The sequence below is a fragment of the Mustela erminea genome, chromosome 17, assembly GCF_009829155.1.
Source record: "Mustela erminea isolate mMusErm1 chromosome 17, mMusErm1.Pri, whole genome shotgun sequence".
Lineage (NCBI taxonomy): Eukaryota > Metazoa > Chordata > Mammalia > Carnivora > Mustelidae > Mustela > Mustela erminea.
The window spans coordinates 36,584,017-36,609,689 of record NC_045630.1 but is presented as its reverse complement, the minus strand read 5'-3'; the positions used below and the strand labels follow the sequence as shown (position 1 = coordinate 36,609,689).

Genomic DNA, 25,673 nt, shown 5'->3' with positions numbered 1-25,673 from the left:
TGTGGGACTCGATCCCAGGACTCTGAGATCATGACCTGAGCCGAAGGCAGTGGCTTAACCCACTGAGCCACCCAGGCGCCCGTCTACATACTATTTCTTAATCTTTCTTCTTTCAAGTGAGAAAAGAGGGAAAAAAAAGTCAAGGCTGCAATTTTTTCCTGATCTCTGTAAAATCTGAACCTAGCCTATGATTATTTATTCTTAACTAGTAAAAAGTTCAAAAGTTACTAGTTTCTTCAATTAACTACACCCCCTCTTTTATTTTTTTAAATTATAAGTACCCAGTTAGCATTAAGTGCTTCTCAGCTAAAACTTTTCTTTTATAATCTGTTTCCTAAAGGCATCATATTCTTTTCCTTAAACATTTTTAGAATAGTTGAACATAACCAGACTTTTTTAAAACAAGGCATCCAGTGGTTACTTGCGGATAATTTAGAGACTCACAGATGGGGATGAGATAATGATGCCTATAAGAATCATGGGGAATTTTAAAAAATCTACTTGTTCACCCTCTTCTCACCCCACATCACCCCTAAGTCTAAGAAAACCGAGGAGAATATAATTTTCTTTAAAAAAAGCTATTTCGATGATTCTAATACACCCCCTGATTGAGACACGTGGTCATGATGGTTCCAGGCGGGCAGGACCCATCTGAGGATTGTTGGTTTCACACAGGAGTCACAGTGAGGAGCAGAAGTGGGGGGGTAGTTAGATGTGATGGTTCTGGGAGGCTTTTGGAAGAGTTATGTGTTGTTTTGAGTTGGATCTTGAATAAAACTAATATAGCAACAACTGACATGTGTTGAGCATGTACTGTGTAGAGCACTTCATCTATGTCATCATGTTTAATCCTCACCAAGCATGGTATTATCCCCTCTTTGTACAGATGGGGAAAATGGAGCTCAGAGGGATCAAGTGCTTTGCCCAAAGTCACACAGCGAGTAAGTAGCAGAGTTACTATTTAGCCCTTCCGTCAGTGTGACTCCAGGGCTCTCACTGCTGTGATGTGTCCGAGTTCGTGGAAGGAAAGCAGCAGAGAGAGACTCATGGTGTGGGTTATGGCAGGAAAGTTATCTCACCTGATCAAAATCTTTGCAGGAGACAGGTATCTGGGTTTATGAGAAGTCCTTAAAGTCAATTATGGACATCACCATTAGGCTGAAAATTGTCTTTGTGTCTCTGGGAAGGTGAGAAGGGCCAAGTTTTTGTCATCATGAATAGACCTGGTATATGATCATCCACCTCAGTTTTTCTATCTAATTTCATAATCATAATGCATAATCATAGTACTTTCTTGAAGATCAGAGGGATTTTAGATCCCATGCAGTCCTTTTTCTTGTCCTACTTCCTCATTGGGCAGGTTTTATTCAAGGGAAGGCAGCAGCCAGCCAAGTCCCACAGAGCTGCCCTAGACATCCCAGCGCAATGCGGCCCGCGGCCGGAGGCGGCGGTAGTGAGACCAGCCCGGCGCTGCAGCCCCCTTTGCTCTTCAGATTCCCTCCGCTCCCTGGAGTCATGTAGCTCAGGGGCTCCGCTCCGTTGCCTGCCGCTGGGGACTGTCCGAGGGCCCTCCCCGCGCAGGTCCAGATGCCTGTCACCCCTCTGCCCTTCAGCGGAAAGTGAAGTTTGAAGAGTGGGGAAGAGGGAACCATGGATGTGGAGAGGAACCTGGAGCCGAGGCGTCTGACACCCTAAGCTGCTGGAAAACTTGTCCGGACAACTGCAGATCCAGATAATGGGAACATTGCAGGCTCAACACTGAATTTGTGAACTTAGAGTTGCTCAGTTTCATAAATGCAGCTTGATTTCAGTTTCACATCACCCCCAGCTACCTAAATTGAAAAAGCTTGAGCTCAGTGACAGTAGCATCTTTGGAGGTCTGGACGTGTTAGGAGAAAACCTTTCAAATCTCACCCATCCGAACGTCAGTGCATTCTACTGCAAAATATCAGCACCTTGGAACCTTTGAAAAAGTGGGAATGTCTGAAAACCCCGAACCTGTTTAACTGTGGGCTTACTAGTCTGAATGACGAGGGAGGACCGTCTTCCCCTGGCTAGGATCGAGAGAATCAAGAAGCCCCTGGTTCAGATGCCCAGGTGAATGGTGAGCATGAAGAAGAGCCCTGCTAAGGAGAACACGCGGAGGATGAGGACGGTGAGGAGGAGGAGGAGTTTGATAACGATGAAGATGGAAAGGAAGAAGAAGGTGTAAATGGGGGGGCGGAGAGCGACGAAGGTGAAGTCAGTGGGGAGGAAGAAGGATTTGGACATGATGGAGAAGGTGAGGAAGAGAAGGGGATGAGGACGAAGAAGAGGAAGAAAAAAAAGAAAGTGGGAAGGTAAGAGAGGAAAAGAAAAAATGATAATGAAGGAGAAGATAATTAAGACCAAAATGACCTGCAAAAAAAGAACTGCTCCAGGGCGCCTGGGTGGCTCAGGTCATGATCTCGGGGTCCTGGGATCGAGTCCCGCATCGGGCTCTCTGCTCGGCAGGGAGCCTGCTTCCTCCTCTCTTTCTCTCTGCCTGCCTCTCTGCCTGCTTGTGATCTCTCTCTGTCTAATAAATAAATAAATAAATCTTTGGAAAAAAAAAAAAGAACTGCTTCATATTGGCTGGACTGCTCACAGGTAGCAGTTTAAATAGTAATAGTTATACAGGTAATAATAGTAATAAAGGGTATCGATAATACCAACCACAGGACCCCACCCACCCAAAGAGCCAAAGAATAGTTCCTGTGACATTGTGCCTTCCTCCATTTGGTCTGTCTTCAAAATCCACCATCAGCATGGGGATATCACCCCAACAAAACTGCATGTCCTGTTAGGTTCTCCTATAAGACTTGCTGAGCAGGGGTCATCGTGGTCAGTGAGTCAGCCATCAGTGGCTGCTAGTTACATCAAGACTATAACAGCATTTTTATTTTCTGTACAACAAAGAAGGCTTGTAAATAAAATCTTAGCATAAAAAAATAGTTTCCTGCAGCAAGGAATGAGTTGGCCCAAAATATCAATGGGGCTGAGGCTGAGAAACCCTGGTATAAATGTCAAGGCATGGGATGAGTTTGAATCCAGCGCTATATTTACTAGCTGTGTGACCTTAGCCAAGTTACTTAACCTCTCTGTGGCCTATCTACAAATAAGGCTCCCAATAGCTCCTTCCTCCTAGGGCTGTTAAGAGATTTAGACAAGTCAGTGTATTTGAGGCCTGGGAGCAGTAGCTGGTCCACAGCAGACTTGGGCTTAAGAGCGGTGTCTGGTGCTGTGCTGGAACAGGTTTCCAAGTCGGCCTGCCAGTGTGTAAATCCCCCATCTGTCATTTAAGCTGTGTGACTTTGGGCACATCACTTAAACATTCTTGACTCAGATGCATCAGTAGAAGGAAGATAATAATAGTATCTATCATGAAGATAAATCATGTATGCAAAATGATTGGGACAGTGATTTGTACACCCTAAAAGCTGTATACAATCCAGTTGTGATTATTACTGTTCTTATTCCCTTTTTCAACAAGTATTTGGGCCTCCTGAGCACAAAGGGGTGAAGTCACTCAGCTTACAGCTATTAGACAGCAGAGTCTGGATGAGAACCACAAACTCATGAAAGAAGGAAATCTCTGTCCAGTGTGAGAGTTACCAATTCTCTCTAGTCCTTGGCAGCCTGTTTAGTAGAAAGCCTGGTGGGGCACAATACTTCAGGGTAATTAGTACTTTGGAGTCAATGTAGAGAGAGGCACTCTGACCTACAGTGTCACCTAGCAACCATGTGATTCCAGAGCTGCCTTTGAAAAATGAAGACTGCAGGTCATTCACGGAGGAAAATCACGAGATGCTGAAGTGTCCAGATCAGAGTGGTCAACAGGGAAGAAAGTGATTTTAATTTGTTTCTATTAACTATTACTAGAAGAGGTATTTCTTTAAAAGATTTTTTGCAATCATTGCGCTGTTCCAATTTAATTCACCATGGTGATACTAGTGCCTTTTGAAAAAAAAATTCTGTTCTTTTTTGTAGTTGTTTTGAGATGTAGAAGAAAAACCAAATTTTGAGCTTTCTTCAGGAATTATAACTACTATCAGAAAATGAGCCCAGTTAAGGTTAACATACCTGTTTAAATGGTTTTAGAAAAAAACTATGTATTTTAAATGGATTTGTTAATTAGATTCTCTTTGATGACTCATATTGGCAAAATATAAACTTAGGGCTCTCATTATGACATCAAGCAAGACCCGGGTTGGGAAAGCCGCAAGCCAGTCTACCTTTTCAGCCAGGTATAACTGTAACTAAGTGTTTGTCTCCTTGCAATCAGGAACACAGCAAGCACAAAATAAGTGAAAGCAGCAGATTATTTGGAGACCTTTCCAACCTGTGTCTGACCTTCTTGATTCATTTGCAGAGGTAATTGCCTGTGGAAATTGCTGTGCTTTTATCTGTGGTGCTATTAAAACAGTGGTTGAAATGAGGTAGCACAGACTGCATGGATAATGGGGTACCGTGGCGTGGGAGCTGTTGTTTTATTCAACAGATGAGAAATGGCTGAAAATAACCTTCTGTCTCCCCTGTAAGAATTTTGCTTGTTAAGTGACATTCACCAACACAGCAGAGTTTCAGCGTGGTATAGGAATTTGAGCTATTCTTAGCAAGATATTAAGTGAGAGTTTTCAGGCTTTTCTTGTTATAAAGTAGGCAGTGTATGAGTGTTTTATATTCCCTGATTTTGGGGGCACTTTCTGTGCTCAGGGGAATAGCTGTTCCAGCTTGGGGAGGAATGAGGACACCATGCTATTAGGAGTCATTCCTATCAGTGTCCCCTGCATCAGGGTACCACTGACCTGTAGGATCACTCCTTCATTCTCTCCTGGTTTCTCTGCCATTTTTCTGTCTGTTGGGGTAAGTTTCGCTGCCTTCTTGGCCTCATCCTGCCTCCTCAGTATGGCCCAGTATTTCTTTCCCCTTTAACCATCCTCTTCCCTTGGAATGGAGCATTTCACTTAAAACTTATTAAGGAAATGGTGGGGATCCATGTGGTATAAAACAGTATTTCTCAAACTTGAAGATGCCTCAAAATCCCCTGGAGAGTTTGAAGAGATACAAATTCCTGGGTCTCACCCCCAGAGATTTGGATCCAGTAGATTTGGAGGGGGCATGAGAATTTGTATGTCTACAAACTAACTGCCCAAGCAACTGATGTTCCTGGTTTGACACCACATTGTGAAGCCTTTGTGTGATGTTATGATTTGTAATAGTAAATATATATTTGGTTTTCCTCCATGTTTCTGGCACAGAGTTCCTAAAACTCTTGGAATTTCCTGTGTCAACAGCAATAAATATGTCTCTTGTATGAATGAGGTGACTTTTGGAAGCACCTAAGGATCTGGGCTGGTTTCCAGAAGAGCCAATCACATGATTAGAGGATTGGAACTTTTACCTGCCCTCTGCCCCCATTTCTCCTCCCCCACCTCCAACCTTCTGGGAAGGAAGAGGGGACGAAGATGGACTTGATTCACCAATGGCCAATGATTAAATCAGCCGTGCCTACATTACAGTCTCCATAAGAACCCAGAAGGATAGGATTTGGAGAGCTTCCAGGTTGGTGAACCAGAATGCTTCCAAGTGCCATGCCAGCCCCCAGACTCCAGGAGGACAGACACTCCTTTGTTGAGGCCTTGCCCTGTGTGTCTCTTCATCTGGCTATTGACTCCTATCCTTTAATATGCTTTGTAAGCACCCAGGAATCTAGTGAGTAAATAGGTTTCCTGAGTTCTCTGAGCCACTCTAGCAAAGTAACTGAACCCAAGGAGGGGTTCATGGGAACCATTATCAGAAGTACAAGTAGCCATCTGGACTTGCAAATGGCATCTTTAACTGGGGGCAGTCTTGTGGGACTGAGCCTTTAACCTGTGGAATCTGATGCGGCCTTTGGCAGATGGTCTCAGAATGGAGTTGAATTGTAGGACACCAGCTGGTGTCAGAGAAATGGTTGTGAGGTGCGCAAAAATCCCACCCACATTGTAAACCTTGTACAGATGAACCTGAGGGAACTCACCTCATTGGGACAGTCTCTTCAATAGTTAGCCAAGAGCACCTTCTGAGCACCTGCTGAATGCTGAGGAAGAAGTCGCTAAATTGACCCCCATAATTCCTGCATTCCAGAAAGTCTTCTGTTTATAGAAAAGCACAAGCCTATGTATCACTGTAGGAGGTACCCACTCAAAGCCAAGAGGGGAGGGGAACTGAGTCTCAGGGTGTTGAATGGAGGGATGTTAACACCGGGTGGGTTAAGAGAGAAAACTAAGATTTATTTTGGATCTATCCTATGCCAGCACTGTGGCTGTCATTCGTCATGTTAGTTCATTGAATCTTCACAGAAATCCCGAGAGATGAAGATTTTGCTCTTTCTCTCATAAATGAGGAAACTGAGGCTCTTATGACTTGAATTTGTAGGGCCAAGGGCAAGATGTCCCAAGCTGAGCCACTTTGGCATGAAGATTATTTTGAGCTCTTGACAGTCAACACTCTGTGGGGTCAAGAGAAACTCTTGCCCTTCCCTTAACTACATAGAAGAATCTAAGTTGAGGGTCTTTCTCAGAATAAGGGCTATTGGCAGAAATAAATTTTATCTGAGTGCCCCATCTGTAGGAGGGCAAACATTTAATTACCAAATATCTGCTCTTCTTACTGCCCTGTGAAATGCTTTCCTTTCCTCTGAAGTCCCAGACCCCAACCCCCATCTTGTTAGTCCAAGATGACCTATGGACCTCATTTTACCTGACTGTCTTCGGAATTGCCGTGTCTGGGTGGATTCCCTGTATGTATGCTATCGAATTTGATTTTTTCCTGTTAATCTGTCTCATGTCAATTTGATTCTTAGTCCAGCTAGAAAGGACCCTTGAAGGGGACAGAAATTTTAGTGCCGCCCCCCCCCAAAAGTTGCAGGGCCAATAGGGTTCTTTCTTCTCAGAGACCAAGTTATTTTCACCACGCCATGTTGCTTCCCAGCATAGAGCACGACATGCCTGAGTATCCAGTTAATGTTGGTTGAATTGAGACATCAGATGATTAAGTTAGTAAGCAAATGTTTCCAGGAAATGGATGACTCCAGAGATGGTCCTTAAACATACTGCTGTTAATTATTGTTGTATTTCTTGAGCATTTTATCGTGTACCAGGTACTGTGTGTGAAAAGCATTTTATCTACATTATCTCACTTACTAAAAAGTAAACTATAAGGTAATTATTAACTCTATACTCTGTTCTGTATGAAGACATTTAAAGGGGAAAAGGAATTGTCCTGGGGTTGGTAGTGAAACCAGGTTCCCAAACTGCAACTTTTTGTCTCCGAAGTACAGAGTTCTCCTACTCTGTGTTGATCTGCTATAGAAACTCAGTAATCACTTTTTTATCTTCCCCTTGTTACTACTCATTTCTTCCCCCAAAATGAGATAGATCCATAGCCATGGATTTGAAGACACAGGAAATATGATTTTAAAAGTTGGTTGCCGGTTACTATGCCAATATAAACTTTTTTTCACGTCCGCTCATCGTGATCACATTAGGATAAGCACGAGCAGTTACAGCAGCAAAGACCAAAAATACTACATGAACAAAATGAGATATGCTGCTGTCTTGTGGGCCAGATGACATAGGACCAGAAGACCTGGTTCCCAGGCCTTCCTCCCTACCCTCTAGTATTTGTTCATACTACATGAACAAAATGAGATATGCTGCTGTCTTTTGGGCCAGATGACATAGGACCAGAAGACCTGGTTCCCAGGCCTTCCTCCCTACCCTCTCTGCCCTCCTGTATGCATCCACTAATTCTTCAGTCATTCCTAATCTATGAGTAGCTTCATCCAGAATCACCACATGGTCAGTATTTCAGCTGATGTGTCAAAATTCTCAGTATTTATGGATTTTAGAGATTCCTCTGCAGGCCTCAGTTTTTGCATTATGAGCTTGGTTTAAGACCTCTCTCTGGACTCCAGTACTTTCCTATTGTGATAACTTTTGAGTCTGTCTGTGCAACTAAAAGATAATAGTTCCCCGTTCTGGCTAGTGTTCCAGGTTGCTGTCTTAGTGAAATGCCCTCCCATGTGTGTGTTCTGACATTTGACTCCAGGACAACAGCTGAAAGAGATGATAACTTTGAAGATCTCTTTGTTCCAACTGAGTACTCTGGGTACTTTCACACAGCGTCTCGTTACCCCAACAACACAGGGAAGTGAGCAGGTGATATTTCTTTTGTCAGACTGACAGAAATGGAGGGAAAAGCAGCAAAGTAATTTGCCTCTGGCCACACAGCTCTAAGTGTCTGAGCCAGAACTTGAACCCAGCAGGATATAACTCAGAAGACCCCCATCTTCCTGTCCTTATCAGATAATACTGGGGGTGCAGAAGTCATTGGGTTCACCTCTCAGGATGTGCTGGGCTGTGCTTGACCTAGAAAGTGGAAGATTCAATTTCTGAACTCCTTCTCTGGTTTTTCAGATTCTACTTGCTGTATCTCATTAATGTCTTGGAAGTGAAAGGCTGTCTCTGGACTGCTTTGAGCTCTCAGTGCCAATTGTTGTGTGTGTTAATGACTTTTACCCCCAACCCACCAGTGCAGCCACATGACTTAATGAGTAGTTCATCCTAATCAGATGGCGGCTAATGGGGAATTAAGGATCATAAGGCTGGAGATTTTATTGTAGGGGAAATTCATATAACAAGAGTCTTTTTTCTTTTTCTCTTCAAAAAAATGAAGAAATTAAGTCTCATTAAAATAAGCAGCAACAGGGGCGCCTGGGTGGCTCAGTGGGTTAAGCCGCTGCCTTCGGCTCAGGTCATGATCTCAGTGTCCTGGGATCGAGTCCCGCATCGGGCTCTCTGCTCAGCAGGGAGCCTGCTTCCTCCTCTCTCTCTGCCTGCCTCTCTGCCTACTTGTGATCTCTCTTTGTCAAATAAATAAATAAAATCTTTAAAAACATAATAAGCAGCAACAAGCCATAATCTTGATAGATATTGAATTTGAGGCACTATCTGGTTCAAAATCAGGGGTTGAAAAGGGCTTCTGCTTCCTTGGTTTTTCCTGTTGGCATCTACGAGGTCTGGGGGTGGCAGGATAGCCCTGGTGGGAATAGAGTTGAAGAGGGGAAGGAGCGAGTGGAGAAAGGCGGAGGAATAGTATAGTCTGTATCCTGGAAATGAGCTTTTTATAGAAAAGCAACTCTCCTTTTGATCTTTCTAAACTACTCTGAAAAAAGAAGTTGGTGAATATATAATGGACCTTGACCATGAGGAACAAATCAAAACCAACATTTACGTCCATAGAGTTTGACAACATAGCCTGAAATAAAACATAATTTATGAAAGAGGCTCGAAGATCATAGTACTATGCTTCTCAAGGTTCCCAGCAGTAACAGCTTCACCTGGGAACTTGTTAGAGATATCCTTTCTCTAGGGCCCACCTAAGACCTATGGAATCAGGAACTCTGGGGTCAAGGGCCTAGAACTGTGTCAAATGCCCTCCAGGTGATTCTGACACACACTGAAACTTAGGAGTCAGATTCAGTGAAGGATGGCCTTGCAGTCGGAGAGACCCTGGCTTCTGGCCTCTGCATGCTGTTTCTCTGATGTTGGACTTCATTTTTCTTTTCTGCCGAGCAGTGATGGTACCCACCTTTAGGTTGTGCTGTTTTTTTTATGATAACTACCTACATTGCTCTGAGCTCTTGGCTTTGAAGATTTGGAAACTATTTTTTTCAGGTTTGTGGAGGGTCACCTTGGGCCAGAGCCAGCAATTCCTAATTGCCTTTGTAAACCATCTGTATGGTTGTCAGTAAGCATGGCTGTCAGAACACACACATTTGCATCTGATCCTTCCCAAAACCCCACTAAAGCAACAACAAAAGAAAGGACCTTTTAGAGTATTAATGCATTAGGACAAAGAGCATGAGAGGGGAGGAATATAAAATGGAAAGCTAGAAGGCAGTGATTGACTCGGCAGACCAAAGAAAGCTGAACCCCAAGGTGATGGAGGGGAGATTTAAACAGTAATTTGATTGGCAGCAGAACTTCCCCAGACTCAGGCATTATGGCAATAGTGCCACTAGAAGTGAGGATGAAGGGGGTGCTAAGAATAGGGCTAGTTGAAAGTTTGTTTAAGAAGCATGTCGACCCTGCCCTGGTCCTGGATGGCTCAGTCGGTTAAGAGTCTGACTCTTGATTTTGGCACAGGTCATGATCCCATGGTAATGAGATCGAGCCCCTCATCAGGCTCCGCACTAGGCTTGGAGCCCAAGATTTTCTTTCCTCTTCTCCTATCCTCCTTTCCACCCTTCCTCCCCATTTGCTCATGCTCTCTTTCTCTCTAAAAACAAAACAAAACAAAAACATTTTTTTCTTTTAAAAATAATTTGCTTTCTTTTGCATGCCACAGGACAGATTTCTAGTTTTAAAACAAGGTACATCACGAACTAAAATATTCCCTCCAACCATCTTTCTTTTCACCAATACAAGAAATCCTTCTGGAAACATAAGCAAGTGACTAAACAGGATCAAACCACCAAGTCTACAAGTTAATACATGATCTGTTATGGCAGAATAATCAAGAATTTTCCCCCAAAGAAAGATTTTAGTTTTCCAAATATAAAAGAGTCTAAGAGGATCATATATGAACAGAAATTTTATTCCAGATTTTATGGTAAAGAAGGATAACACACTGGCAGCCGAAGAAAACTGAAACTCTGTCTAATAAATAGATCCAAATTAAGAATTTCTACAATATTTCTTTAGGACACAGAACCAGAATTCTTAAAAAAAAAAGAGAGAGAGAGAGAGAGAGAGAAGCATCTAGACCCCCCAAGAGATTGAGGACTTCTCTAGCAACTCAGAGATTCCAAAAGGACAATCCTAAAGTTGATGGCACCATAGTTTCTTCAACATGAACTTCAGGCTGGTCACCCTACAGTGAATTCTCATAGTTGACAACCCCCACTCATACTCAGAAGGGTCCCACTGTTAAATATGAGCAGGCATCTAAGGATTACCATACATTTCTAATCTGAAAGGCAGGCAGACACAAGTGAGGAAAGAAAAACCAAGCAGGAGTAAGAGAACTTAAAAATACATCTATTATTGATCTTCTCAGAAGACTAAAGTCATTAATGTCAATGAAACAGAACAGAATGCTATTAAAAAACAACATTCAGTGCTGTGAAATGTGTAAGCCTGATGATTCACAGGCCTGTACCTCTGGGGCAAATAATACATTATATGTTAATTTTTTAAAAAGCAACATTTAATGAACCTGAGGGAAATGAAAAGTATGATATTGGTTGGAAATTAAATAAAAGGAATAGAAGATGGGGCACCTAAGTGGCTCAGTTGGTTGAACGTCTGAATCTTGATTTCAGCTCAGGTTATGATCTCAGGGTTGTGATATTGAGCCCTGCATTGGGCTTGGGCTTGTGCTGAGCATGGAACTTGCTTAAGATCCTCTCTCTCCCTCTCCCTGTGCCCCTTCCCTGTCACAGGTGTGCTCTCTCTCTTAAAAGGGGTGGGGGAATAGAAGATAAAATGAAGAAATCTTCCATAAAGTGATAGGAAGAAACTGGAGAGAAAAATAAGAAAATTAGATTAATCTAGGAGTCCAGCACCTGATTCACAGGAGACCTGGCGTGGGGGAAAATGAAGGGAAAGAAACCATCAAAGAAATAATCCAATTAATTATGTGACTAAACTATTAACTATATAACTAAACATACAAAATCATTTCTCAATATATACATATATCAAATCATTATGTTATACACCTTAAACTAATGCAATGTTGTATGTCAGCTACATCCCAAAAAACTGGAGGAAACCAATGATGGGACTTAGAGAACCCTTTACAACTGAAAGCCTACCTCCATGTCTAAGGATTCTCTTTTTAAAATTATTATGTTTTTACCTTGCATCAGTACTTATTCCCTCAGCGTATTCATTCAGCCCATGCTTTTTTAGTCTTTTTCTGTATTTGGCATAAAAGGGGAAAAGAAAGATGTCAGAGGTATCACATGGTTTTATCCACATAAGCTCATCTTCCATCACTGCCAAATGGAGTGGCCAGATCATAAGAGCTAACAAAGGCCTGATGATCTAATTCTGCTGGGAATTAAGTCAGAAACCAGCATAGGTGTGAGTAGTCTTCTTTAAATTCTGTTTTAATAGATCTTTTGGAATTCTGTATGGAACAAAGTCAGTTTGGATAAACCTGTAAACTACCCACAGAGAGCAATGATTTTTAAATTATTACAAGGAGGAAAAAGACTCATTAGTCCTTTATCTCTAAGCTTTGATACACCTGCAGAAATGGCTTTTTTTTTTCTAGCCTTCTTGAGTTTAGGAGTAAATTACACTCTGCAGAGTCATTTAGAAGTTGGGGTACACTTTCCCACAGGAGTAATTTTGTGAATAATAACGGACTTCCTCAAGAAGCCCACAAGTCTGTTTACCTCCCTGATGATGAAAAGGATGCAGGTGAGGGGCGAACAGCTCTGTGGAAGCCAGTCGCCCAGCACTCCCGAGACGCTCTGCTAACACCGGGCTGGGCGCTTCACATCTTCACTCCCTTATGTCAGCAGGCAGATTAAGTGCCCGTCTCTCTTCAGGAAGCTGGAGTCGATGTCCCAAAGAGACAGTGATGAGAGATGGGGGAGTGGTATGCCCACTGGCTCTCGACTGGAGTGCTACGGAGACCCGGGAGCTGGAGAGCACGTTAAGGGTAAACAAAGAATAAACTAGGAGCTTCGGAACTGCAACCTCAAAACACACTTCTTATGTCGAAACTCATTCCTGCAACGTCTCTTTTCTGTCCCACCGAAGAGCCTCAAGGCTGACCTACCAGCTTTACTTACATTTCCAATGCCTTTTTTTTTTTTTTAAGATTTTATTTATTTATTTGACAGACAGAGATCGGAGGTGGGCAGAGAGAGGAAGGGAAGCAGACTCCCTGCTTAGCAGAGAGCCTGATGTGGGGCTCGATCCCAGGACCCTGAGATCATGACCTGAGCTGAAGGCAGAGGCTTTAACCCACTGAGCCACCCAGGTGCCCCAACCAATGCCTTTGATTTGCTCTTTCTGACTAGGGTTTTCCTCCATCGTGGGTTCATAAAATAAGAAGCTGTGAATAATTTTTTTAAGTGATTAAAAAAAAGAAACTGACTAAAAATAAAAGGTGTCCTTATTATGCTTATCCTTCCGTCAGCCCATCCACCACTGTCCCCACCCTCCATATTTGCTTTCTTTTTTTAAAAAATTTATGTATTTTTTTTCCATATTTGCTTTCTTTGCTCTTCCCTCCCCTTCCTTCTCCCCTCCCCTCCCCTCCCCTCCCCTCCCCTCCCTTCTCCTTCCTTCTCCCCTTCTCTCTTTCCCTTTTATTTTCACTTTAATCTGCTGGAGGCAAGTTTAAAAAAAGAAAGAAAGAAAATAAAGTAGCCCAAGAAAATTTCCTTGAAAGGAAGGCCATAAATTCCTGGATTGAAAGGACTTACTGAAATCCTCACACAATAGATGAGAACTGAGCCTCAGCAAAAGGCACGCTATTATGAATTTTCAGAACATTGTGGAAAAAGAGTTCCTTGAGAGGAAAAAACAGGTTCAGTATGAAGAATGAAGGATCTGAATGCTTTTGTCTTTACAACAGCAAGAGAAGACAATGGAGAAATGCTTCCAGTGAGAAATGAGCGAAATGATTTCGCATCTAGAATAATACACCCAGCTGAGCTATTAATTGATTGTAAGAGTAAACATTAGGTCTGAAAAATGTTGCTCCCATATACCCTTTCTCAGAAAACTACAAAAAGATGTCTTTTACCAACAAAAACTAATAAATCAAGAAGGTGAAACCATGGGATACAGGAATCAGGGGATCTAAATGAAGCTCCTTCCCAGGATGCTAAAGCCGAGACATCCACACAGCTGCCAAGGGAACAGTTCAGAAGCCTCTAGGGGAGTTTTCTTTTTTCTTTACTTTTTAATTTTTTTTAAATTTTTTTAAAGATTTTATTTATTTATTTGACAGGGAGACCACAAGCAGGCAGAGAGGCAAGCAGAGAGAGAGGAGGAAGCAGGCTCCCTGCAGAGCAGAGAGCCCGATGCGGGGCTCTATCCCAGGACTGTGAGATCATGACCTGAGCCGAAGGCAGTGGCTTAACCCACTGAGCCACCCAGGCGCCCCTTTCTTTACTTTTATAAAGTAGGCTCCATGCCCAGCATGGAGCCCAATGTGGGGCTTGAACTCCACAACCCTGAGATCAAGACCTGAGCTGACATCAAGAGTCAGCTGCTTAACTGACTGAGCCACCCAGGTGCCCCCAGGAAAGATTTCTTTATGGAAATGACATTGATAGGCTAACTAAGGTATTTTAATGTATTAGGAAGAACTTTTTTCTGTGGGAGAATTGGAGTCAAATCAGTGATACGCAAACTAAACAAATGAAAAGAGCATTATTAGCTGTAGGGAAAAGGAAACACTGTAGAAAAGGAAAAGTGACCTGAGTATCCTGTGTGGCTTAGCTGTGAATATGTCTCATCCAGTTATATCTGCACAGATAATGATCTAACCGAATTGATGCTGTAAGCGCATTAGAGGATGGGGCCATGGGAAGAGCTGTGGGGAATGAGTGTGAGATTGGAGGGCAGTGGGGAGAAGAGAGTGAAATTTTCGGAAGAGCAAATTCTCAGGCCAGCAGATAATTCCTAAGCCTGAAATATCAGGACAGGGTGACTTGAGAATGACATTGAACTATGAAGATCAATATCAAAACAATCAACTTAATACAATGGAAAATGGGTGCTTCTGCAGAATGGGAAATTGGGTGAAAAGAAAGAATATCTAGGGGAGTAAAGACTTCAAAAGAGGTTTTGGCCACTTTTTAAATGATGTGTATGTGTACGTATGCACAAATAAACATGAAAATTTAAAAAGGGTAAACAAAACCTTTTGCCACTCTTCCTCTAAATTCCATACAACAACTTTTAATTTCGGGCCAGAGAAATTAATGTTTATTTTTCTTTAGGTGGGACCCAGAGTTCTTGCTGATACAGTGTTAACTTTAAACTGCTCAAAGAGAGAAAGAAACCTGCCCTTAGGCAAATCAGCATTTTGCCTTGGGATTGAGAAAGGGCCTTTCTACCGTGGGGGATGGTGGGGGGACCCAACTAATTCACATTTAGAGTCATCTAGGGCATCATCTGCCCTGTGAGGCTCTGTTGTGCAGGGACATTCCAGTCTCCCGGTCTTCCTCCCCACATCACACTCGAGTTCAAGCGATAGCTAGACTTATATGCAATCTCTCCCAGTTAGGTTGTGAGTACATAAGGCATAGTGCTTTATCTAGAGATATCAATAAATATAATGTATGTATGAAAAATGTATAACCTCACTTCATACAAAATTAGACAACCGGCATTAAGCAAATTATCCATTTTTAATAGTAATAATGTTTCTAACAGTGATAATAATTAAATAGGTCCTTCCTTCTAGAATGTCTCAGAAGCAGACCGGCATGAGAGCAGCCCTGGGCTATAAATGACAGATGTGTCATCACTGCCTTAATGGTCTGACCAGCACCCCAGTGCTTCAGATGTGAGCCTAGTTCTCAAGCCATGGACAAGAGAGCTATTCTTACTGTATCGATTTGGTATAACTATATTTTTAAGCTCAAAATTAAATTAGTTTCCTGGCAGCCCTCCTGAGAAAGCCACCTCTTACTATTCATGCATGAACTCTGGTTCATCGTGGACTAGAAAACAGAGCCAAGCCACGACTGCTATAGAGGCTTATTGAGTTAGAGTCAGACTCACTGGGAGCAAGGGAGCCAGCCGGGGGGCTCTGCGAGGCGGGTTCTGGGAACTCTTGCTGATACAGGAGGCAGGAAGCTGGAGATTTGACCCTCTTGTGTAGAAGTTAATTTATGAGCTCCAAGAGCCTTGTCTGCATTATTCAGGCTTTGACTACTTTTGCTTTTCTCTGGCTGCTTTTGTTCAGATTGATAAGCACTCCCTGGTACCTTTCTAGAACTGGCAGCCCTCCTTCCAGTCCTCATCTATAATTCTTCTTGGGTAGAATTTTGTCCTCAGTGTCTTGGGCAGCCATATTCAGCTTGAGTGGATAGACAACTGAAGACTTGCCTCCCTTACATCAAGATCTACGCCTTTCTCTCCGATTTTTTCCCCTCTCAGTCTTCAGCTAAGCCTAAGATCATTTGAAAGAAATCGTTGTGGCCTCTCCATACAGTGGGACAGTATTCATGAACAAAAGGGAATGAACCATTGACACATGCACCAACATGGATGCGTTTCCAGGGCATTTTGCTAAGTGTAAAAGGCCAATCTCAAATGTTCACATACTGCATGATTCCATTTATATAAAGTTTTTGAGATGGCATAATTATAACAAAGAGAGAAGAGATTTGTGGTTCCCTGGGGGAGCACAAGTATAAAGGGGGAGCACAAGAGAGATTTCTGCAGTGATGGGACAGTTTTGTCTTCTAAATGGTGAGCTGCTTACATGAACCTATCCAGGTGATAAAATGACAGAGTCCTACACATACCTCATGGCAGCATAAACCTCGTTTTGACACTGCACTCTACAACACTTCTACAAGATGGAACCATTGGGGAGACTGGGTAGTGGGTATACAGGATCTCTTCGTACTCTCTTTACACCTTTCTGGGAATTTATAATTATTTCAAAGTAATTTTTTTTAAAAAAGAGATGAACTATTCATAAAACAACAATATGGATAAATCTGAAAATAATTATGCTGAATATAAGAAACTAGTCAAAAAAATACAAAAGGAAAAATATAAACGAATTGCACTACCTCAAAACTAAAAATGTCTGTGTGCAAACAATACCATCAAATAAGTGAAAAGACAAAAAGAAAAGTGAAAAGACAACCCACATGGTGTGAGAAAGTATTTGCCAATCATATCTATCGGATAAATGATTTTTATCCAGAATATGTAAAGAATGCTTACGACTCAATAATAAAATGACAAACAACCCAGCTGAGAAATAGGCAAGATTTAGGTGGACATTTCGCCAAAGAATAGATAAAAATGATCAGTAAGCACACAAAAAGATGTTCACCATCACCAGCCATCAGGGAAATGCACACCCAAACTGGGATGAGATAACAGATCTTACTCCCTAGGATGGCAGTAATCTAAAAGACAGATAATAACAGTGTTGAAGGGGTGCTGGAGACATCTGGAACTCTCATACACTGCTGATGGTATGATAGAACCACAGAACAAGGTGCAGCTGCTTTGGAAAATAGTTCCTCAAAATGTTAAACATAGTAACCAGATGACCTAGCAATTCCACTCCTAGGTGTTTACCCAAGAGAACAAAAAACATGTTCACACAAAAACTTGTTCCTAATGGTTCATAACAGCACGATTCATAATAGCCAAGAAGTAAATCACCCAAATGCCCATGGACTGATGATTGGATAAATGAAATGTGGATTGTCAATATGTCAAATATTATTTATTCAACATTGAAAAGGAATGAAGTACCAAATTATACTGCAAAATGGAGGAACCTTGAAAGGGGCCAGCCGTAGGAGTTCATATATTGTAGGACTTAATTGATATGAGATGTCCAGTGTAGGCAAACCTATAGAGAGAGAAAGCAGATTACTGTTTGCCAAGGGCTAGGGGACCGGGATGGGGTGGGGAATGATGCTCATGGGTAGGGGGTTTCTTTGGGAGGAGGATGGAAATATTCTAAACTTAGACGTAGTGATGGTCACCCAGCTCTGTAAATACAATAAAAGCCACTGAGTTGTACACTTTAAATGGATATATTTCATGGTATATGAATTATATGTAATTAAAACATTTAAAAAAGAGTACATACTTTATGATTACATTTATAGAACTTTCTTGAAAATGCAAGCTACCCTATGGTGACAGAAAATATTAGCAGTCATTTGGGAACAGGAAGGGGTATAAAGGGATATGACGAAACTTTTTGGAAAGTGATGAAAATGTTCAGTCAGACTGTGTGATGGTTTTGTGGGTGTATACATATTTCAAAGCTTATCAGAGTGTATATTTTAAGGGTGCGGGTTTATCATGTCAATAATCACTCAATTTTTAAAAAAGAGCAAAAATGTGTGAATGTTACAAATAATATATATATATATTATTTATTAAAAACTAATTTGACAAATATTTATTGAGTACTGGTTTAGTGTTAGCTCCCAGGGATACAATCACAAGGAAAAGATGGGTCTAGCCTTCAAGCAACTCATACAGGCACAAAGAAAGACACATATGGTTGCAAAATGGCTTATGTACCATTTCAAGCCTGGGAAGTCATGGTTAACTTCAAAGGAAGGCTTTCTGGAAGTGGTGAAACCCTTGAGCTCAGCCTTCAAGGGCAAATGGGAGTTAAAGGTAGAAGGGGGGCTTTGTGATGCCATAATGGTCCTCCTTCCTGACACTAACGTAGGAGGAGCCAGGGGAGCACATAGTAGGTACTTGTCATATCTCAGAGGTGACCCACTTTATTTTTGCCATATTACAGTCATGCTCTTCTCCCCAGGAGCCACATCACAGTGGAATAGATTGTTGTCTTTACCTGTACCTTAATAGTAAGTGTGAAGCCAAGGTATAAATAACATCCTTCATTGCTCTTGGCCGATTTGCTATTATTTAGTTACTTGTGATGATGTATTCAAGTTCTGTCTTTGCACTGTATTTTTGGCTGTCTGAGAGCCAGGACTGAGCGTTCTCACACCATCCTGTCCTCAGCAGGTAGCATAGTACTTAGCACGTTAGCAGTTCTTGAAGAAGTTTACTTGCTGATAGGTTAGGAATTGGGCTGATACAGAATAACACATTTGACTGGTGGCCTCAGGCACGGCTGAAACTTTTTGTGTCAAGAAGTATAAATTGGTCTCACTGCTCCTATCCCCGCTCCCTTTTCTCTGCCTCTTAGCTCTGGCCGCAGTCATGCCAGGTCCTGTCCATCCTAGCCCTGCCTACCACCTGTTGGTCTTACTGGCCTGCTGTCAGGCAACTCTTTTGATGGGTCCACTCCCAGAGGCTGCTGCATGAGGTTCTTCTGAAAAGGTCAAGACAGTCTGTCCTGGAGAGGGCAGCTCTGGCCGTTGGCCTGCTCTTGGCCAGATGGGCATTCTTGGGCCCTGGTTGAAGGCCCACTCACGTGTTGTCTCTTCTCCTCAGCTCTTCTGTATGCCACCATCTTCGGGAACGTGACGACCATTTTCCAACAGATGTACGCCAACACCAACCGGTACCATGAGATGCTCAATAGCGTTCGGGACTTCCTGAAGCTCTACCAGGTGCCAAAGGGCTTGAGTGAGCGAGTCATGGATTATATTGTTTCCACCTGGTCCATGTCCAGAGGCATCGACACCGAGAAGGTAAGGAGGGCGATGAGCTCAGGTGAGCCCTGTGTGTCAGCTTTCCCAGGAAGAATGGAGGTGCACCTGCGGGCAGGGGGGGGTTCTCAAACCTGGCTGAGGTTTGGGTAGTTGGGTTCCCAAGTCCTACCCCCAAAAGTTTTGGTGGCTTCCAGTTCGGCTTTGCTCAAGGACCAGCAATTAAGAGATTAAGAACCATTATTTAAGAAACTGGGAAGACAGTGTGTGTCTGCTGGAGAACTTGTTGGAAGTCTAACTGTCCAAACTTGTGTGATAGTAAGGCTCAGAGCCATCCCCGGGGAGGTCATCATTGTGACTAATTTTCTTTTGACCTCAGGCTCTGAGATGGCCCAGCCCTGCCACTGATTCTATCCTTATTGAAAGTTTTTGTATTTTGTTCATCGGGGATTTTTTTTTTTTTTGGTGTGGATTTTGATTTTGTAAAATATTGTATTAAATTGTAATTAATGTTGATTACTGAGATTTTAGCCCAAGGCTGTTGCCTCACTGTAGTCTCAGCTCTGATAAGATTCTCAGAATTCCCGGTCATTAAACAGATTCCCAGCCTCTACACCAAATGTATGGAATTCCGGATTTAGAGGAGGGGGTGGTGTGAGGAAAAAAAATCTTCATTTTTAACAATTGCCCAGGGGATCCTCTTCATCAGACAAGTCTGGTGAATACTTATCAAGGGTTTGTGCCTTGGTTTCACTGGCTTAAGGAAAACCTCAGTTAGACCTCTCTCTCAGGCTAAGGTATCAGTTTTCCTATCTGTGAAATGGAAACAGCCATAAATCCCTATTGTTCTGTAAGAGTTGCGTTATTCTAGATGCATTTCAATAAAGTGGAGGAACTTTGGTGGCTGGGAAGAACAGAGAAAAGATGCAGTGGACTTTCTGTTCACTTCGCACCTACCTTCTGTGTTCATTTTCCAAGAGCAACATGTCATCCTGGGTCCGTTTTTCTCTGCTTCTCAGTGTTTTCCACCCCCACTTCTCCTTTTACTGCCAGTCTCTAGGTACTTGGGGAATTCTGATTCCTTTCACTGTCAGAGTAAGAAAAACAGAAAGATAACACTGTTGCAGAAACCTAACACATTCAAAGCCAAATGCCGCTGACTTTGGAGCAGCTATGCTTGCTCCTCTTCCTCCCTCAGAAGGGTTAGCTGAGAGTGGAAGTTTAAAAGGAAAACCTGAGGGGCACCTGGGTGGCTCAGTGGATTAAAACCTCTGCCTTCGGCTCAGGTCATGATCTTGGGGTCCTGGGATCCAGTCCCACATCGGGCTCTCTGCTCGGCAGGGAGCCTGCTTCCTCCCCTCTCTCTGCCTACCTCTCTGTCTACCTGTGATCTCTGTCAAATAAATAAATAAAAATCCTTAAAAAAAAAAAAAAAAAAAAGGATAACCTGAACTCAGTTTAATTGGTTCCCACGTAAAAAGAAGAATAATTCAGGTTTGTTGAAGATCAGCCATGACCACAACGGTAACATAATAAGCTCACCACCGTAGTAGCACTGGCTACCTTGCCTTGAACGCTCGTTAAAAACAAGTATTTACCGCGCTCTCTGCATGCAGGCCCCGCGCTCATGCTTCAGTGACGCTCTATGGCAGCCCTGGGAGGGAGCTGCTGTTACTTTGACCCCAGAGACAAGGACCCAGAGGCCTGGTTAGTTTTGTTAACTGCCTCTGGTCATAGAATTAAGAGTGGCAAAGTCAGGATTTGAATCTGGTTTTGTTTGACTTGGAAGCTTGTGCTTTTCCTACTGTTACTTTTTAATTTATTTTAATTTATTTTTTTAAATTAAAACACGTACTGGAGGGAAGAAGGATGAGCAGATGAGTCCGGATGGAGTTGCCCTCATTTCTGACCCAGGCAGGGCGTCAGTCGGGTGGGTCTGAGTCCCTGGCTTTGCCAACCACCTGCCCTTACTGAGTCTGGTGTTTTTGCTTCATTCAGCAAGGCATGTATGTTCTGTGGGTGCCTGGCAGCTGATGGAGCAGAAAGGAACTTTGATCTGTCGGCCCTGGGGCTCCATTTCCCAGGGACCAGGAGGGCTTTGTAAATCTGGTTGTCTGGAAAGAAACCCTTCCCCATCCCATGGCAGGGCTGGGCTGGGTGGCTGCCCGTGGGAGACAGCACCGTCAGCGTTTGCCTGCCCTGCCCCTCTCCACTGACTCACTTTCCTGAGAGGCTTTGGGATTTGCCCCAGGTCCTGGCCTAGGCGGAAGAGGGAGTACTGTGACAGCTCACTGCAGGGCCCAGCCGGCCTGGGCGGCTGCTCTTCCCAGCAGGGGCTTAGGGCAGGCAGCTTCTGCAGAGGGGTCCAGTCCCGTGGTCCCCTGGCTTTCCCTGGTTCTGGGTCAGAGGGGTCAGGGAAGACTACGGGAGCCTAGGGGTATGGTGGGGAGGATGGGGGGTGCTGGGCTCCTCTCGTTTGACCAGCAATTAGCCAATGACCATGAGCATGTCACCTGTTCTCTGAGCCTCAGTTTCCATGTCTATAACACATGGACACTAAATGCCTTTTAGTGCTAACGCCAGCCCTTAAGGCCCCTTTATCTATGGCATTCTGGACCTCCCTCAGCCTGACTCACTGCTCCTCTGTGCTAAGGACCTCAGAAATTAAAGCTCACATGCACTGAGCCCGTGTGTGTGGAAGGCACTGCACCAGCACTTACCACACACCAGCTCAGGGAATCCTCAGAATTCTGTACTCAGGTTCAAAACAGAAGACTTGGGAAAAGAAGCTAAGTACGGCTTCAGGTTCACAGGATCAGTAACCTTAAAGCCAGGAATTGAATCCGGGTCTGCCTGATCTTAAAGTCTATTCTCTCAACCATGTGTCTGTCCTGTCCGGCCTGGGGTGGTTCCATGAGCCTCCATGGTGACATTTCCCTGTGGCCTTTGAGGTCCTCAAAGAACCAAGACGGATGGTTTCTCTTAAGGACCAAACAGAAGGGAAGGTGCCCAGGAAGGGGTCTGCAGCTGAGAAGCATTCAGCTCAGAGAGAAGGGTTCAGGACCCCCTAACCCGCCCAGTGTGGAGCCAACAGGAGAATGATGGAGATGCCTGATGGCATGGCAGTCCGCAATGCTCGACCCCCAGCTTCCCTCGCCTCCTCACAAGTGCCTTCCAGTGGATCCAGGAATAGGGCCCATGAATAAAACACTGTTTCTGTGCCAAGGCCTCATTCGTTAGCAGCCTCTGCCAGCAAAGCCCAGCCCAGGGGAAACCAAATACTGAAAGGTGAATTTACCTGGAGAGCAAATGTCGGTTTTGAACTGCTGGGCACAGTTTTGACAGGACATGTGAGAGTTCTCCCCCTGGTGTTCTGCTTGGGGAGAAGAGAAACCAAATCAAATCTGCATGTCTATAGGAGTCTTGTATTGTTGTTTTTTTTAAAGATTTTATTTATTTATTTGACAGACAGAGATCACAAGTAGACTGAGAGGCAGGCTGAGAGAGAGGAGGAAGCAGGCTCCCCGCTGAGCAGAGAGACCAATGCGGGGCTCGATGCCAGGACCTTGGGATCATGACCTCGCATCCCAGGATCCTGGGATCATGACCTGAGCCAAAGGCAGAGGCTTTAACCCACTGAGCCACCCAGGTGCCCCTGGAGGAGGAGTCTTGTTTTTCAATGAGCTGGAAGGAGGGAAAAGCTTAGCAAGCCCTCAGCCCCAGCCCTGCCTTGGCAGTCTGAATTTTCCTGTCCCTCTGCTCTGTCAGGGTTCCTTCTTGTCTCGCAGAGATCCTGCTCACTTCCTCAGCATCCCACAACCCCAGAACAAGCAGGAAGAGGTACATGGAGCATGGGGACCAGTGTGTATGGAGCCCCTTCCTGGGTCCTACACTTTCCCGGGGGAACCATGCTGGTACTTGTCCTTTCAGTTAATCCTCCTGAGCCAATGTGAGCAGTGTGCACTTTATAGGAGAAAGTCAAGTGTAGAGCAGTTAGGCCACTTGGAGGGGAAGGAGCTGGGATTTGGACTGTTGGACCTCTCTGTCCACCGTTTCACCTCCAGGCAGAGTGCAAGGGCTCCTGAGAAGGTAGGGTAGGAGCAGCACAGTCATGGGCAAGGTGAGACCTGCACAGACTTTTGAAGGAGGCAGAGAAACTTACAGATTCCAAGGGGAGCTCCAGGCGCAGAGGCAAATGCCCTGTGTGAAGGCACAGAAGCAGGAGTGTGGGGGTAACCAGCATCCTAAGTGTCTTCATTGAACTTGTTTGATTTTATGCCCCCAGCTTTGCTCACTAGACTAGAATGGAAGAAAGGGTTATTTAAAGGACACACCTAATTTCTCTGGAAAAGCGCACTTGAAGGCATCCTACTGTGTTACTTAATGCTTGCTATGGGAGGGGCCATGCAGTAGTTTCTTATAAAAATTTAGTTCAGGGAACTATTTCTCCCCCTAGAAAAGACTGAGAAATTTTCCTTTCTCGAAAGACCCACATGACCTCTTAGAGTTCTCACTTTGCCCTGAGTTTCTAGATACTAAGAGTGGAATTGCTAGTGCCTTTGTTTAGGGTAGCCATGTAACGTAGGAAATGGTTAGTATCTAAACTAGGCTCTGCACTCAGACTACCTCATTTGGGAGCCCAGTTCTGCCATTTTCTGGCTGTGCAATTTTGGGGAAGTTATTTATCTTCCCTGTGCCTCAGTTTCCTTCTCTAAGATGGTACCATACTAACACTTACATCAGAGGGTTATGTGAGGATTAAGTTAGCTATTAAATGCACATAACAATCATGTAAAATCATTGCTTAATTTCACTCATTTTGCTTAGGATTTGTCTCTTCCCACGAGATGGTAAGTTACAAAAAGGCAAGGGTTTTGTCTGTGCTGTTCACAGCTACATCTTCAGAGCTGAGAATGATTCCTGGTATATCATAAAGTCTCAAAAATAAATATGAAATGAATGAGTAGCTTTAAAGCACTTAGCAAAGCCTGGCACAGAGTAAGTGCTCACGAAATATTACTTTATCTCTCTTTAAGCCACACACATACTCAGACCATCAGCAGTCTGAGCCCAACCTTCAAAATACGCCCTGAATCTGACCACTCCTCCCTGGCTTCCCTGCCAGCATCCCAGTTTGGGCAACCTCACTTCTCACAGGCCTCCTGCAGGAATGACTTAACTCAAATCCTTGGCTCCATCCTTGCCACCCCAAAGTCCGGGCCCCCGAACTCCACTCTCTAGCTATGGTGATCTTCTTAAAATACAGCTTGGTCTTGTCACTCCCTCCTCACACTCCTTCAGGGTCCCCATCACACTCAGAATAAAGTCAGAGGCTTTTCATAATGTCAGGTCTTTAGGTGCGTGTGTATTGGGCATTCTCCTAAAGCTTCATCCCCTACCCTGAGCCCCTCTTTCTTGCTGGCTGTTGCTCAGGTCCCCTCACCATCTTGACCTTGTGTCTTTTGACACCTTTTGCAGGTGTCCGCTTACATGTCACCTCCTCAGACAAGCCTTCACCAGCTATTAATCTAAAGAGCTCCCTGTACTCCCAGCCCCAACTCTCTGATCCTTCTTCTGAGCATTTAGCATGGATTTCTATGCTTGCTGTTTATCTTTCTCATGAGAGTGTAAGCGCCATGGGGACAGGTACTGTAGCTGTGCTGTCTACCTCTGCCTTGAAGAATGCAGTCTAGCCCAGTGGGGGTGGCTTCTGCTCACGGGGTCATGAGGGACCACAGGCTGGAGAACACAGTGAGGACCCTGACACTTTTTCTCCCTGTGCCTGCCCAGGTTCTGCAGATCTGCCCCAAGGACATGAGAGCTGACATCTGTGTGCACCTGAACCGCAAGGTGTTCAAGGAACACCCAGCTTTCCGGCTGGCCAGTGACGGCTGCTTGCGGGCACTGGCCATGGAGTTCCAGACAGTGCACTGCGCCCCAGGGGACCTTATCTACCACGCAGGAGAGAGTGTTGACAGCCTCTGCTTTGTGGTCTCCGGCTCCCTGGAGGTGATCCAGGATGACGAGGTGGTGGCTATCCTAGGTAGGTGTGTTCATTTTGTTGGACATACACCTCTGGGGACCAGGGTTGGCCAAGTTACTGGGCAGCTCAGTGTCACTGTGGCCTTCAGCCAGGGAGAGTGGGCACCTCGGGGCAAGGCCAACTGCTCGCCTCTATTCGACACACAGATATTTGAGTGCCTGCCTTGTGCCAGTTGCCATCTTAGGCACTTGGGGTATTTCAATGACAAAAATGGGTTTTGTCCTCTAGGGGCTCCCAGGCTACTGG

General features: G+C 44.1%; 1 protein-coding gene and 1 pseudogene across 1 annotated transcript in view; both read left to right on the top strand.

The window, feature by feature from the left end:
* The window catches only part of KCNH1 (potassium voltage-gated channel subfamily H member 1), a 368,462-nt gene that overhangs the window by 232,529 nt on the left and 110,260 nt on the right, over positions 1-25,673 (top strand). Inside the window, exons 9-10 of the mRNA XM_032317554.1 lie at positions 19,227-19,426; positions 25,175-25,427. Coding sequence (XP_032173445.1) covers positions 19,227-19,426; positions 25,175-25,427 — 453 coding nt within the window. The remainder of the gene's footprint in view (positions 1-19,226; positions 19,427-25,174; positions 25,428-25,673) is intronic.
* Positions 1,651-2,385, top strand: LOC116575751 (annotated as a pseudogene).